At 41.2% G+C, this 16,546-nt stretch overlaps 2 protein-coding genes and 1 long non-coding RNA gene across 5 annotated transcripts in view; 2 read left to right on the forward strand and 1 right to left on the reverse strand.

Annotated features, from left to right (window-relative positions):
• The window catches only part of LONP2 (lon peptidase 2, peroxisomal), a 187,824-nt gene that overhangs the window by 57,113 nt on the left and 114,165 nt on the right, over positions 1 to 16,546 (forward strand). The gene's annotated exons all lie outside the window — the stretch shown is intronic.
• Positions 1,749 to 16,465, reverse strand: LOC116517613 (E3 ubiquitin-protein ligase SIAH1). Of its 3 annotated transcripts, none has more exons than XM_032230669.1 (2): positions 16,302 to 16,465; positions 1,749 to 5,752 (listed from the first exon to the last, which is right to left on the reverse strand). In XM_032230669.1, the coding sequence occupies exon 2, from the start codon at positions 5,748 to 5,750 to the stop codon at positions 4,902 to 4,904; it is 849 nt and encodes a 282-aa protein (XP_032086560.1). In that variant the 5' UTR covers positions 5,751 to 5,752; positions 16,302 to 16,465; the 3' UTR covers positions 1,749 to 4,901. The 3 variants fall into 3 exon arrangements, with proteins under 3 accessions (XP_032086560.1, XP_032086559.1, XP_032086558.1); XM_032230668.1 differs by lacking the exon at positions 16,302 to 16,465 and adding an exon at positions 15,931 to 16,063; XM_032230667.1 differs by lacking the exon at positions 16,302 to 16,465 and adding an exon at positions 9,656 to 10,228.
• LOC116517614 lies at positions 10,370 to 11,299 on the forward strand. The gene is made up of 2 exons (XR_004256477.1): positions 10,370 to 10,581; positions 11,024 to 11,299. It is a non-coding gene; the product is annotated as an uncharacterized LOC116517614 (long non-coding RNA).

Here is a 16,546-nt window from a genome sequence, read left to right on the forward strand (position 1 = left end):
TACACAACTATTAGCTCATGACACTAAACTCTTCTTGACCATTTTCTACTCCGATTAAAACAGGTTTCTCCTTTTTGTGAAAAGCAGGACTTCTAACAAAACGTCATAGCTTTGAGACAGCTCTAATATCCTCAAGACCAACGTTTCCCAACTTGAGCCGTTTTTAAGATGTTGTAGACTTTAATTAAAAGGGACGCGGTGGCTCAGTGGCTGTTGAGCTTGTCGATCAAAAAGTTCGGCAGTTTGAATCCCTAGCAGCGCGTAATGGAGTGAGCTCCCGTTACTTGTCCCAGCTTCTGCCAACCTAGCAGCTTGATAGCACGTAAAAATGCAAGTAGAAAAATAGGAACCACCTTTGGTGGGAAGGTAACAGCGTTCCATGCGCCTTTGGTATTCAGTCATGCTGGCCACATAACCCCGGAGACGTCTTTGGACAGCGCTGGCTCTTCGGCTTTGAAACAGAGGTGAGCACCACCCCCTAGAGTCGAGAACGACTAGCACATATGGGCGAGGGGAACCTTTACCTTGGAGCATTCAGTCCATTTTGCTCGAGTTTTCCTTGGAAAAGAATTCCAGAATTCAGGTTTTTGCTGTGCCAGCTGCATTATTTCAGGCTGTTTTAAAGCAGTCCTTATTTAGAGGTGGACAGCTTCCATATTGAGTGCCGTAGTCTTAAATTTCCTTTTTATTCCATGTTAGAGAGAGAGACATCTTAAATACAACAGGAGCTTATCTCTCAGACATATCATTCCCGATACTCTCTTCCCTCCTGCCTTTTCTGATATCATTCTTAAATCCTACTTCTTTATTGGTGTCTGTTTACAGCAGATCTTCCTGCTCCAACAGTGGCCTGATCGGCAACAGATTTCCACCTCCCTTTAATCCTGCAGTGCAAATCTTGTGGGAATTTATATCCTCCCACTGTCACAGCTAAGGAATGCAACCTTTTGTCTTTCCCCTAGCCAGTCTGATGACATCTGAGAAAATCTGAAAATACTTCTTGGGCTGTGCTGGAACAGGAAAATCAGCAACTTATCTTTCTACAACATTTTACTTGTGAAAGGAAGTGACTTGGGAAACATGTTGAAGGGGAACGCTGGGAGGTTAGGCCCTATTCCCCAACTCCCAACTGCACAGTAACGTTTCCTTGGCAGTATAGGTCGTCCTCAATTTACGACCACAATTGAGGCCCAAATTTTCTGCTGCTGAGAAATCCGTTAAATGAATTTGGTTTTACGACCTTTCTTGCCGCCGTTGTTAAGCGAATCCCTGCAATTGTTAAGTTAGTTGTTAATGGCTGTTAAGTGAATCTGGCTTCCCCGTTGTCATAAACAGGAGTCCGTTGCCAAGCATCTCAATTTTGATCACAGGACCATGGGGGTGCTGCAGTGGTTATGTGATTTCACACCAACTGAAATAATTGCCCCAAAACAGCCGTTTTGATAGAATGGGCGAGAAAAAGACATGGAGTATTGATATCAACGTGGAGAAAAAGCTATGGAGTATTGATATACTTGAGGCATGAAGACAATGAGCTTGTTGGCTGCAAAGCTGACAACTTAGGTTCGAGACCCAAGTGCCACGCAACGGGATGAGCTCCCGTTCCTTGCTCCAGCTCTTGCCCAGTTTGAAAGCATGCAAACGCGAGTAGATAAATAGGTATCACCTCAGTGGGAAAATAACTGTTCTGTGCACCTCAGCCAGCGACGACCACAGAAATGTCTTTGGATAATACTGGTTTTCTTGGCTAAGAAGAGATGAGTACCACTCTCTAGAATCAAATATGACAGGAGAGGCAGGCCTTTGCTTTTGCCTTTATATACTAGACTAGAATATTCTTTATTGGCCAGGTATGATTGGACACACAAGGAATTTATCTCTGTGGCATAAACTCACCACAAAAATACCAGTAAGAGAAGGTAACAGGAAAGATGAGATGTATAATAGTAATACAGGCCTACTACATGGGTAAGTATCCATGTAGGTCTCTAGAGATTTTCTGTTCACTAGATTTCGTTATGTGAAAAATAATTGTGTGGAAAGGGGGGCTTTACTCAGAAAGTTTGGAAAGGCTTTGTTTCATATCTCTAATGGTTGTAGTAACCTACTAGCTGAACCAAGGATTATAAGTTTGAAGGTAGATGATGCAACAAAGGTAAGCAAGTTTTTATTTTTATTTTTATAGCAATCTCTGGGAATTCAGAGAGTACATTGAGAAGTACAGATATATGTATATCATGTGAAAGGGCCGAATAATAATCTATACACTTCGTCAAGACTAGCAGAAGAGTTCAATAGTTCTATTAAGTACTGTTGCTATAGCCGGCACAGTTGGCTGTATTGTGTGACTCGAGGTGGGTTCCTAAGTGTCATCTGCAAAAAAAACCCAAAACCCTCAGCTACATTTTTGGGCACATGTCCAACTGCCCTTTCACTGGTGCTCCGAGAGAATTGCTGACTCAAAGAACAACTTAAATAAGCTTGCAAAATCATCCCGGCTCTGCAGTAACTTTTTTAAGAGTGACAATTTTCCTCATCCTTGGAGAGCATTCGGCGGGCATCTAAAAATGTGTACGACAGCTTTGTGCAGTTTTGTGAAAAAAAACTGGGGAAATACTCAAAATCAAAATGATACAAAGATCGTTCGAGAACGCCTCACTCATGCATGCCTTGCATCTTTAAGCAATAGGCTTATTTGCAGGCCTAGGTAACTTTAAACGCAGCTGTCACCTTTGAAGTCAAAACTGTTTAGAGCTACTGTCAAATGTCATGAAGTCGATATCTATCTGTGCAACATGTTTATTATGTACCTGGAGCACATGCCATCCCGCGCAGCCAAGGTACAAGATGCACTGCAAACAAAATCTTTCCACAACTATATTACATCCAGGTGTATCCAGACATTCCTAATGAAGTAGAGGCTTTACATGCCTTGCCAATCCCTATATCCAGTAGCCTAAATCTTGTACTGGTAGTTTTTGACTTATAACTGGCTGCTTTAATGATCATTCAAAGTTAAGATGGACTTAAAAAAAGTTACTTAATGATCTGTCTTCTAAGTTACGATTGCTGCACCCTTTCTCCCATGGGCTGTGATTGTATTTTGGGTGCTTGGCAACTGGCTCACATTTACAACCAGTTGCAACATCTCAGGATCATGCGATTGCTTTTTTCTATTTTCTGGCCAAAAAAATGTCCATTGGACGAGCTGGACTTACAACCATCTGATTTGCTTAATGGCCATGGTTGCTCTTATAGGAACCATTATAAAAATGTGAAATTTGAGACCAGTCCCACAGCGATCCGAGTTACACAATTCCAGACTCAGTTGTGGTTGTAAGTTGAGGGTTACTGTGAACAGCACTTTTCCCATTCACTCCCCTCTTTGTTGCCTCAAATCTTGTTTGCTGTTAAAAGAGTCATTCATGATGATTACATCGGTCATCTTTTTTTTTCCATCTTGGGTAACTTTAAAAACAAGGTATTAAGTGCAGTATGTGCTAACATGCCTGGCTTCTAGGAACAAATACATAAGAGATCACGCCTCACATTTCCCCTGGATGTTCCAATCTATAAATGGCCCAAAGGAAGTTAGGCAGATAAGCATTCACAGGATAGCCTGCTGGAAGATCATCTTTGGCACAAAAGGATCCCGCTGCAGGATCCTAGCTTTAAAGGTGAAACTGCAAGGAATACTTCCGTTTTAGTTTGCTTTCACTCCAATATTGCCAAAACAAAAAAATAAAACAGACCAGCCAACATCACTTTAAGGTATTTCAGTTTGCCAGAAATTCTTTTAATGACAGAATTTTTAAAAAAGACCAAAACAGCTTATTTCAACTGTCTCCTTTAAACAAATGGCCTATATTTATAGTTACAAATACTGTCAACTATGCTTTCTTGTATTGCACAACTAATTAATACAAGAATGACCTTAAAATGTTTCAAGATCTCCAAATTCTTTTGAAAATGGGCTCGAACTTCCCACTAACTTAAAATAAATTAAAACATTGTGAAACAACTTATTCAAAATCAAGTCTGAAATCAAAATGCAATGATATCTACAATCTAAAAGATCACTATTTTGGAATTTGTCTAATGGTGTCTCTATTCTTCAGGTTGTATGCACCATTCTTTGCGGCAAAACCCAAAAACATTACCAATATATGGAAGTCCATCTTTAGCAATTTTGCTGTGTATCAGAAGATGACACCCGTAAGCTATTTCAAAAAGGGCCCCTTCCAAAAAGCAAAAAGGAAACAGAAAAAAAAACTGAATCACAGGAAAGAAAAATCATTTATTTAATGAAAAACTAGAAGTTAATAAAAATTAGCAAATACACAGAAAATTTATACAAGAACAGCAGCAATACTATGTAGTGACTTGGGAAGAAACAAAAAAGCAAGGGAGAAAAGGAAGGAACGGGAGAAACAGCGGTCAAACCCCAAACCGCTGTGCATGGCTTGTCAGTCAAAAAGAAACACAAATGAAAACACAAAACAGTATCCTTTTTCAAAAGTACAATTAATCTACAAAGAAGTTTAGAATTATTTTACAGCACTTTTCATAGAATCAATTCTTAATACAAAAGGATGCCCATTTTGGGTATATATATATAATATAATTTATATATATATATATATACACACACATATTTTCAGTGGTTTACTGCTGACTCATTTAAATATATTAGTGTTATTACATGCAACTGTTATCTGCACCAGAACAGTCTTCCCATTAATTTACCTTCATTGAGGCTGGCCTTTCCCTCCCAATTGTTCACACCTAGCAGTCAGATGTTTACCACAGTTTCTGTGAAACTGAATGCAGTGGATTTGGATTGAGGTGATTATTCTTATTATTATTTTAGACACTGGCCCTGAAAATGTCAGCTTGGGGTTTCAGCACATTGAAATTGTCACATTAATACCTAAGTTGCCGTTCTCTGCAAACAGCTGTGCAATGCTGGTGTCAAAGACTAAGCAGTCACTATTCATGATGGCGGTTGCGATCCCCTCATGGATCGATCGTGGGGTTGCTTCCCAAGTCAATCGCCGCCTGTGGCCGTTTAGCTCGAGGCGGTAAGCAAAATTTTCAGCTTGTTTCCGCGTGCCTATCAACTGTACGATTGCAAAGAACTGCTGGTGACCATCGTATTTTTCCTGTTTCTCCAGTACTAACATGAAGTGAAAGCCAAAGCAAGACTGCATCATAACCCAGTCGACAGCTCCGGGAAGATTAATGTCTGTAGCAAGGAAAACAATATCTTCTCCCTGTAGTGTTGTTATCGATTTATGTTGGTGCATGAGGTGTGGCATGACAGCATCCAAAGAGCCTTGCCACTTACAAGAGGCCCCAGGGCACGGGCAAGAGTAAGGCCTGAATTCGCAAAGCTCTTCGTGGTCGGCTTTCTCGGTATGCGGCAAGGTTATCTCGCAGCCAGAGGAGGCATATTTACAGGGAAACAGTACGGAGTTGGCAACTTTTTCCATAGCCAAATTCCGAATGGAACCCAACGGTCCTCGGCAGGTCGGACAACAGGTGAGCTTGGGGCGACAATTGCTACAAACAAGGTGCCCACTTTGGCACTGGAGGATAGGTGGCAACACATAGTCAAAACAGACGGGGCACTCAAAGAGGCTGGCCAAGTCATTGTTGGAAGCGGTGGTGCCCGTCAAGGCAGGTACCCTTTGCGACGGTGTACACTTGGAGGTACCTGTCGGAAGTGCTGTGGCAGTCTGACGACTCATCTCTGCAAGAAACAAACAAAAACCAAAGTGAGTTCTTTTTAACGAGCAACAATCATCTCAAACTTTTTTTATGGGGAAAAGATCAAATTCAACAATGGGCTAATCCATAGAGCCTTCAGTGCAACCATTTCTCACAGTGGCTTTCAGATGTGATAAAGAGAACAATAAAGGTTATGTATACCTGTCTGAAAAACTGATGTTTAGATGTGCACGGCCTCTAAAATGTTCCATAGTTGCTAGCTGTTACAATAGTTACCTCCCACAGTGAGGTCTCAAATCTGCTCTAAAGGTGCTCTAAAAGACAGTAAGAGGTTTTGATAACAGCAACAGGTTTTACCTGAAGTGGAATCACTATAGGAACATTTTCATTTGTTTTCCTCCAGCATTGCTATTAAATAAACAATATTTAAAAAGAGTGCTCTTTTAAATACCAACCCTAGTAAGCAGATTTGGAACACTTTTAATCTCTTTCTTTTTTTAAAGCAAACCTGCATTTCAGCCTATGAAGTTTACAAACTGGTGAATTAAAAGTATAAATAAGTTACTCAAAAAATATGTTGTATGGCAAAATGTTGGCTATGAGTTGCTTGATTAAACAGGATCTAACTATTCCCGGAACTGGAAATATCAAGAAAACTTCCAGAGGTTCCAAACTTGTGATTGAAATCACACCCTAGATAGATAGAACTGCAACAATATAACCAAAACTCTTTTGCCAAAACAGTAAACAAAATCTAGCAAGTGTTTGTAATCAAATTTTGCTTGTTTTCTGGCATCTTTTTTTAAATCCCAAACACAGAAATTCTCTACAGACAGGAACTGCCCATTGCTGACAAAGTAATCAAGCTCAGTCAGGATTTTCCAATATCTCCAAATTAGCTGCTAGTTAAAAATAAAAAGACGTTTCCTGAGTAGCTACGTGCTGTTGAAGAAACCTACTTCCGGATACACAGAGAGTGCTTCCTTCCTCAAGACACCCTGGGTGATAATTAGCCATTCTGCCAGGCCTCTTGCAATGCAAAAACTGCCATCATCTCAGTGACAAAACACCTAGGAGGTAAGCAATGGCGTTATGCCCGGGAGGAACTGCAGCACCCTGAGCCAACATTTCAGCATATTATGCTTTGTAGGGATTTAAACAAAACATGGAAAAGCAGCCTCATCCTAAACACATGGGACCAAAATATCAATATTTTGAAGGTGCCACATTCCAACCACTTGACAGTTTACGTTTTGTTTTTCATAGTAATCGGAACATTTTCATCAAATATTTTCCCTGGCCATCTGGCGACATGTTTTTCAGGGCTGAAATGCTATTAAAATACCTATATCTAAATATAGCTAACCTCAGTGGGCTGTTAACAGTCTCACTGTGCATGCCAAGAAGCATCTGCAAACCCCCCCAAAAGTACTATATGGTGAAACCAATTAATGGGGTAGGATTCAGCAGTTAAAGTACTCAAATTAAAGCAATACCCCAATTCAGCTGCTGTAATTAAAAAAGCAAGGACAGCATGTAACATCTTGGGATAGCATTTCTCCTTTTTGCTAAAAGAGCGGAAATGCCTCTTCTGCCTATAAACGCTAAATAAATTTCCTCCAGAATTGTTTATGACCAAAGAAGACATTCCTTAAATCAAATGTATTATAATGAGGGAATGGCCAAACATGCATTTGGTTACCCTGTTGTGTAAAGCACTCATACCCAAAAAGCTGGGCATTACACATATTTAGCCACACTCAACCAGGCCACATATTTCATAATACACAATCCTGTAAACTGATTTAGAAATCACACTTCCACACCCTTTAATCAGAAGGCAAGTGCTTCCAACTACTTTTATCAAGTTTATCAAAACTCAGCCCTAGTTATTTCATACGCTAAGAGATTAATCATTTGGGTTTTACGCTTGCTGTGCAACAATTCCCATACTACATTGATAGTATTATTCTACAGTTATAGAATCCATCAAGAATCTACGATCCTTGAAAAGTGAGGAAGGGACCTCATTCTCATACAAATGTTCTGTATCTGTATTGACAAGAACATGCTCTAGAGACGTTTTCTAACTAGATTCTTTGCCAATTGATAATTAGATCATTTGGATGGCCTCATGGAACAATATATATAAAATTGTATTTTGCATTAAACATACTTTACACACAGTTTTATTAAGCTTGCTTAAAAGAACTCAGTAGCTTTCCGTATTGCCACTCATTTGCCAGAAGAGAAAGCCCTCATGTGACAAAATCCTTAATCCATTTGGATGAAACTGATCATCATTGTAGTCATCTAGACGGACAGGACAAGTTTCTATGTATCCATTCAACTTCTTTTCGGCACATCTAGAACTTTCTCCACTTTCATCCTTGTAATATCTTATGAAGGACAGGTTGTTAAGTTTTCATGGAACTGAATCTAATCCTGAGTCATAGTCCAACACCCTAACCAGTATGTTGGCTCTTTCTTTCAATTTAAACTGAACTGGATTTACTAAAAACATGTTTTGCAAACTTAAATATCTAGCTTGTTTGAAATATTTCATTTCTAGAACTGCAAAATCTGGGCACCTTATTAAAATACTAAATTCTTATTTGATCTATTTAAAAACTAATTTTCCAATTCTTTTAAGTATAATTGTGCCCATGTTAATTGCTAAGTACTGGCTCATACACTATTGTAGATCTCATGCTTTACGATAAAATGTTTTTAAAGCATTTGTGTCCAAAAATTCCAGGTATAAATTACTATCAAATAGTTATATGAAGTAATTCATGAAAAAGAATCTGAGATCCCAATTACCGTTCCTTACTCCCTTTATCTATAGGTCAGATTTAATATATCAATTAAAGTATTAGCACACACAAATTACCAAGTTATTAACAGCTGGAAATATTCCCTATTCCCCCCACCCCATCTTTAAATCTTCAAAAACAAACTGTATCAATATCGGATGGAAATATATGCAAAAGCCTGCTGTGCTGGGAGTAGAGAACTGAAACTAATCTTTATCCAGCAAGAGAATTAGCCAATGACTCACCACTTTTAAGTGTTTTGTATACTTTCTCAAAATACAAATGACAGGGTGTGGATGAATGTGGGATCCTGCCTCATTACCATGGAGCGTGTCAGATCATGCCCAACTGTAAAGCATATCTCCAATGTTACACAATGCATGTAGATCTGTTTTCTGACCACATCAATACTTTACTTGCTCCCCTGACTAAAAAAAAATCACTGTTTTTCAACAGTCAGCAATTATGTAAGAATACAGTCTACTTATGTAGATTCCAAAATTCTATCTTGCACAGTATTCTTAGGGTTCCTGCTCTAGCAGAAAGGGGATCCTGTTCTGTTTTGATATTAGAAAAAAAATCAAGTACTATTACAATTAAAATCAAGTACAATTAACAACTACGAGCCGACTCTTCTCCAATATTTTTTAACCACATAAAAGATGATGATTTTTAATTGGTACAATACTTGGAAAGACCTCAAGAATTCAAATACAAATTGCCAAATTATATGTCTTGGGGTATCAGGCCATGCCAAATTTCGAACTGATGCAATTACTTAATAATGTTTTGCAAACATATTACATAGTGATTCCTCTTTGTTTTACATTTTAGACATTTAGTGAATACTGAACTAAAAGAAAACCTTAGCGATTATTCCATTCCCATTTAAAGCAGGTGAAGATTTTATTTGTGATACAGTATGTGGTTCTGCTACTTACAACAAGGACTAATTCAACTAAATTACCATCTGCTGAAAACTTACAGGTGTTTTTCACATTTCATTAAACAAACAAGACAAATGCCTGCAATATGCCAGGGCCACACAACGGACTTCTACAACTCTTGAATACGAGACTCCAAACAACGCCAGCTTAGAAAGGTGCTACCTTTTCTTTTGTTGCTTTTATTCCCTGGCAGACATGTATCAAGGATTCCTTTCCAAGCATAGAAAAAACTGAAGGCGGATTTCCCCGTCATCAGGAGTAAAACAGCTCATTGCGTTTCTCCATAGAAACAAAAACAATCCACAACAGAGGCCCCTCCTGGAAATTCCTAGGCTTGCAGACAGCCAGTGCAAGCACAATACCCAGAAGGGGGCACAAATCCATGAAAGGCAGGCAGTTTCCCGAACATGACCAGGGCGTGGAAACCCAACATTTCTTTTTCAGTAAAGTTTCCGAAGTAATCCTGAGCTAAACCAATTGGGAAAAAGAAGGGTGGGGTTGGGGAAAGCAAAGGTGAGAGTCATAGAATTGCAAATCCAGCCAGTCTCCAGTTAGATCCACTCTGATCAGAAAAGCTTCTTAGGATGGTTCCTGCATTGTCACTTTTCCACCAACCCAGTCTTTTTGTAATCTTGGGTGATCTCCAGAGTCAGAGCTAGCGAAAATCCAAATGCCGCCGCCGCAGCTCCTCCAGAATTCAGCCCAGTGCCTTCTGCAGCAAAGCCACTGGCTGCTAAAGGAACCCTGAGTCTGCTATTCTTCGGCTCCTCGTACACATCGGGGAGGGAGCCACGGAATAGAGGCGGTGCCTCAACTCGGACTAGGGAAGGAAGAGGCAGGCTGGCCGGCCAGCCAACGGGCGTATCAGCCTCACATGACCAGCTGGACTCTGCATGCAGTCAACTAATGCAGGCATCCATCAAAGCAGAGCCTGCTTAATGCAGGGAAAGGAAGGCTGGGGAAAAAGGAGCCCTGGGCCCTTCCCCAACCGCAGCCGGGCTAGGAGAGGAGCTCAAGGCAAAATGCAAACTACAGCCCTGCACTCCTCCCTCCCCTCCGAGGACCAGACTGTCTCCAACAAGCAGCTGGTGAGTTTAATTAGTGGCCCTCCTGCAAAGATGGTTTAATGTGGAACAGAAAGAGAAGCAAGGAGAGCAGAGTTCTGCAGAAACCAATGAGGTTCTTTATCCAGCAGCCAGGCTATTATCTTCTCCTTCCCTATCTATATACAGTCTGGTACTTCCTAGAAAAGTCCAGCAGGGGGAAGATTTTATCTGGGATTTGGGAGCTAAGCATGATCAGACCTAATGAATACTTGGAAGGGAGACCACCAGGAAATTCCAGGGGAGTGAAAAGTCAACAAAACAATATTCTCAAAGAGACAGTGGTAAATCTGTTATAGCGCGAGGAAACTGCATAGCTCTCTCCGGATATCCTCAACTCACTAAACTATAATAAGAACATTATTTAGGAATAAACAATCTCTTTTATGATTAGTAAGACTACTAGTCCTCTCCATGTTACTCACAGGCTGACAGCTACGGAAGAGTGTCTGCCATACCTGGCAATGTCAAGAATGGAACACAAGGTATTTTACACAGGCTAAGGAGATTTCCCATGAAAACGGCCGTTTATACTGAAGTGTATTTAACACACACATGCAAGTCTGAAAGAGGTGAGCAATGATTTCTACTGGACCCGTGCAGATGAAGACAAACAAGGCAAATCTCAGTAAATCAACTTAAATTCCAGGATTCCCCAATATAAAGGAGCACAGAGAACAACACATTCTGCAGTTCAATGCAGGCAGACAAAAGGAGAGGCAGACAAAAGAAGATGCAAAAGGAGATCAGAGATCCTCTTTGAAAGCCCTGAGTAGCTCTCCAAGGATGTCCCCAAAAGTTTTTAAATGCTAACGTAACATAAAGAAATTATTAAATATATTACAGAATTACAAGTAACCATATTTAATTTTACTTCGGTCTATGTGAGATCAAAACAAATCGGATTTCTCTCTCGGCCCTGTCAATAACTTTTAGTATGCAGCCTTCCCAAAAAAAAGTTTGTTCCTCTGATGCACTGAATGCCAGAAATAGCTCCAGATACAACACGACTTATCTGATGACGCATGGAGCAAGCAGCTGCAAATTCCTAGGGTCCCTACAGCTTTAAACCTAAAGGTATAAGCATCTGTATTAATAGTGCATATGGATTTAGGTAATTAAACAATTTTAAGTGGTTAAGTGATATAAACTAAACCTTTAAAAATAGCACTGTGAGACTAGGGGTGATAGACTGAAAGTACATTTCCGTTTGGAAGGCCATTTCAGGTTGTGTAACAATTACTACTATGTGCTGGAGGGCTCCAAAAAAACCACCTAACAGGAAGGTCATTGTATGGCAATGGGATCCTAAAAACATCACTTCTTTCAAATCTACATTCTTTTCTGTGTCAGGCCAGCTCCAAAACTGCATTCTCATTTCCTGCCTGTATCCCCTGTTTTGAGGAAGTCTTGTGTAATGATGGGTCATGGAGACAACATTTTCAGGGCTTTTGAGGTTTTGCCTGAAGAAATACCCCTCTCTAACATGCCCTATAATAATACTCTGTTGTAATATTCCCTGGGGGTTTCACTTATCAAAATGTGACAACTACTTGTCCTTCAGTGTGTGAATGGGACACTTTTAGAAAATATCAGTGTTATTAAGTTAAATTAAAACCTGAAAAAGCATTGAAGAAAAAATAAGACAAGTCACTTTCTTGTTATCAAGAAAACCAACTTAAGTCACCAGAAATCTAGTTCAACTGAAAGGGAGACATCACTTACAAAGATGAAGTCTGAAAAGTAATGTTTCAGAGTTTTCTGGAATCCTATCGCTCTACAAATATTGCATGCACTTTAGTATGTAAAGTGATACACACACATGTATAAATTAAACAATTAGCCATTCAATGAAGATAGAGATTGCACAATCCACATACATCTGTAACACAAGCCAAATAACATTTTCTTTCAACCTCTCATAGAAAAGCTGTGAGAGACTCCCAGGTTCATAAGAAATATATTTTCATACACTTCCAATGATATTTCCTGGTGGTCTAACATCCAGTACTAACAAGACTTACAATGCTTCAGCCACATGTTACCCACGTAACATAAATAAATGCATTTCAATGCTATTGAAACCCTCCTTTAAAAAGATACTTCGGGATAGAATTGAACTGTAATAACAGAACTAATGTAGCAGGGTACAAAATGTAAGAGCTAGATCACAATAAAACTTATCATGTAATAGGTAGTGTATGGACTCAGGATGAGGAACTAGTAAAAATTGCTTGTGGTCAGCATCCATCCCAATTTTAGGGTACTTTTCCTCAAGCTGATGCTTTACATCCAATAGTAGGATGTCAAACTTGATACCTAAGTGCCCACCGCTACCAGGTTTTTTGGGTGGTGATGGAGCAGTTTGCATTTTAATTAGGTAACTACAAAGAGTCATGTACACTCAATTTTGCTTCAGTGTAGCATTATCTCCCTGGAATCTTAGAAAGCTCTGAGAGTTTGAAATGAACTTTCCATGATGTTCATTATCTTCTTACAAATTATAATCAGGAGCCTGAAAGTGATTTGTATTTGGTCTGCAGTTTATATATGTGTATTTCTGAAGATCCTATGCGCATTAATGTCAAAGCAATTCAATGCAGGTCTCAATGAGGAATGGGTTTGTCTTCAAATTCCATAGTTAGAACTTGTCTTTTTTTCTTTCAGTAAGTTATTACTTGTATCTAAAATTAGCTATCTTTGTATACAATTAACATCAGAAATCAATCTGTGGTGCAATTGATCAGGATTTTTAAATTTAAAAGTGAAAAATTAATCTTAATGCAATATATATCCAGTAGCTTGTTTTTAAAGTCTGATCCTGAAAATTTGCAGTATTTCTGCAGTGTCCTTCATCTGTCTAAATAGTTTGGCTCCATTAGGGCATTGCTACTCTCACATTTACAAGCATCAATATAAATGTTTTAATATAGACTGACAAAACAGATAAAAATAAGAATACAATAAACTCAGACCGGTGATTACTATTACCATTTAACACCATTCTATAAATCTTTTCCAAAAGTAACATTTTAATATGATTCAAAGATTATTACGAGTTACAAACATAAAACAAAAAGATGTATTGAATCTTTCCAAGCATAAGCACAACTTTTGAATTGAACAAGAGTTCCTTTCCTCATCAGTAGTTAAAATAGAAAATGTGCCCATACATTCCATTGATTCCACAATAGTGAAGGATGCTGCTAACTTTAAAAGTGATGGCCAAGATCCAAATTATTCAAGTATCTTGCAAAGCCCAAGGGATAGCTGGACTTCTACTTTACACACGCAAGTCCCCTGTTCCTCTCTTTGACATTTAAAAATCAGTTTTTGGAGGGGAAGAAATGGAAAGTTTTCTAGATTTCATCACCTTCAATTTCAGTACCTGTGGCACTTGCTAAATTTTTTCCAATGCAATGTTAGCCCTGAATTGTTCCTTCTCTACAAAGATAAACAAGAAACACTTGTGCATGTACATCAAGAAACATACAGAAACGTGTACCATATACATACATATAGGCATGCCCTCGTGCAAGAACAGAGAAGTGAACTAAGGTGGAAAGAGAGAAAGAAGATCTCTGGTAGGACAATTAGGGATGAGGACAGCTTACAAAGATCCATCAAAGTTTATAACTAGAGCTACAGTCCCAGGTACACTTACCTGGGAGAAAACTCCACTCAACCCAGAGGGATTTACTTCCAAATAATCAGTCTACCCAGTCTGAAGCTCACTCCACCAAAGCAAAAGCACCTAGTGGGATTTACCTTGAAGCGAAAATGCAGAACTGCCATCCAGCAAATGGCAGCAGTTTTTTTTTATGGCCCAAAGAAAAGAGAAGCGATGAAGCTTCTCCCTCCCTCCCCCCTCTATATATCTCTCTCTGTCTTCATACATTGTCCAGAGAGAAAACCCTGGATTGAAGATGCAGCTTTTTTAAAGTCAGGAATGAGAGGAGGAAAGTTTATCCCCAACCTCCCCATTCCTGATTTCATTTCTTTAGGATGAAAACCTCCCAAAGAAAAGAAAAGAAAGTGGGAAAGAGCATCTTAGTCCTTCTCAACCACAAGGCTACAATACTAGAGAAAGAGAAAGGAGAGAGAATGGATGAGTGGAGACTGGATGAATGGAGGTAGGTAGGTAGATAGATATATAGAGGTTTGTTGGTTGATTTAGATAGATAGATAGATAGATAGATAGATAGATAGATAGATAGATAGATAGACAGACAGACAGACAGACAGACAGACGGATGCTTGATGATAGATTATAGACAGACAGACATTAGATGATAGGTGAATAGAGATAGACATAGAAATTAGAGAGATGATAGATAGATAAATAAATATAGAAGACAGATAGGTGGATGGATGGACAGACAGACACGTAAGTTAGATGATAGATAGATGAATTGAGATAGATGGATATATAGAGACAGCCAGCCAGATAGATGTTAGATGATAGATACTGTGTTTCCCCGAAAATAAGATAGGGTCTTATTTTCTTTTGACCCCCCAAAATAAGCGCTTGGCCTTATTTTCGGGGAGGTCTTATTTTTGAGGTGCAGGAGGCGTCAAGCGTGGTCACCTCATGGCTGCTGCTGCGTGGCATTATCAGGGAGGGCTTATTTTTGAAGAAACAGGGTAGATCAAGAGAGATAGAGATGGACAGAGATAGTAACAGAGTTGGGAGGCACCTTGGAGGTCATCTAGTCCAACTTCTTCTCTTCTGGAGATCAGATAGATAGAAAGGTGTCTATATGACCATACAGTCACACTTTGGCTCCCTCTCCCTTTCACCAAAAGACCGGCCTTCTTGCCAGCCATTAAAAGCCGAGTGAAACTCTAAAGCGGGTGGTGCGTGTGCGGGGGTGGAGCAAAGGATCTCCTACTTGAGCAGGGGGCTGGACTAGAAGACCTCCAAGGTCCCTTCCAGCTCTATACTGATTTGATTGATTGACTCCCCTCCACAGGGAGAGAGCCCGTCTCTCGGCCTTCTCCAGCCTCGCCTCAGCCGCCTTCTTCCCCCGCCCCACCCCCGCCACCGGAGCGGAGCCTTTTGTTTCGGCGGCCTGGTCCCTCCTCCTCCCGCCCGGTCCGGGCTCCCCTGAGGCAAAGGCCCCTCCGCCGAGGAGAGAGAGAGAGAGAGGCCTGGGTAGCGGCCTCCGCTTCGCCAGGCCCCGCTGGCTTTCTTTTCCCCTCAGAAGAGGCCCGCGCGCTCCCCGCTAGGCCACGGCGTGACGGGAACGCCGCAATCGAGCCTAGGCCCAGGCCCGGCCCGGCCGGTCGGGTCTTAAGAGGAAGCCGGCGCGGCGGCCTGGCTTCCCTCCTCACCTGTGGGCGCTGGGGCTGGGCTGGGCTGAGCCGCGGCCTGGCTCCCACCCGGAGAGTCCGCGAGGATCGAAGCGGGTGTCGTTGAGGGCGACGAGGAGGAGGAGGAGGAGGAGGAGGAGGAGGAGGAGGAGGAGAAAAGGAGGCGCGGGAGGGAGGCAGCAAACACACAAACAAAAAAAAAACAAAAACCGGGAGGGAGGGAGGGAGCGAGAGGGGGAGGCGGGCCGGCCGGCCGGCGGGCGCTGCGTGGCTTCTCAAGACTCGTGCGCGCGGGCGCGTCGAACCAACGAGCGAGCCGGCCGAGGAAGATTGTGAAAAGGGAAAAGACGAAAAACAAACAAACAAACAAACAAAAAGAGAAGGCGACCGACCGAACGAAGCGATCTCTCTCTCTCTCTTTTTTTCTCTCTCTCTTTCTCCCTGAAGCGCGGCCGAGGCGGGAGGGGGCGCGCGAGGAAAAGCTCTCCGGCGGCTGCGCGCGCACCCGCCTCGCGGGCACTTGCTCTTCCCGAGGCTGCTGTCCCCGCCGCTTTCTCTCTCCCTTCCCCCCCCCCGCACCGTCTTTCACCTGGCGCGCAGGCGCACTCGGGCTGGCCTGAGCTAGCGGGAGGGATGG

The sequence above is a fragment of the Thamnophis elegans genome, chromosome 14, assembly GCF_009769535.1.
Source record: "Thamnophis elegans isolate rThaEle1 chromosome 14, rThaEle1.pri, whole genome shotgun sequence".
In the NCBI taxonomy this organism is placed as follows: Eukaryota; Metazoa; Chordata; class Lepidosauria; order Squamata; family Colubridae; genus Thamnophis; species Thamnophis elegans.

Excerpts from the sequence above, each read along its gene's own strand:
- LOC116517613 (XM_032230667.1), bottom strand. The coding sequence starts at position 9,746 with ATGACGGGGAAATCCGCCTTCAGTTTTTTCTATGCTTGGAAAGGAATC. Across the intron at positions 5,753-9,655 it reads TAAAAGCAACAAAAGAAAAG|AGATGAGTCGTCAGACTGCC; the intron begins GTAGCACCTTTC and ends TGTTTCTTGCAG.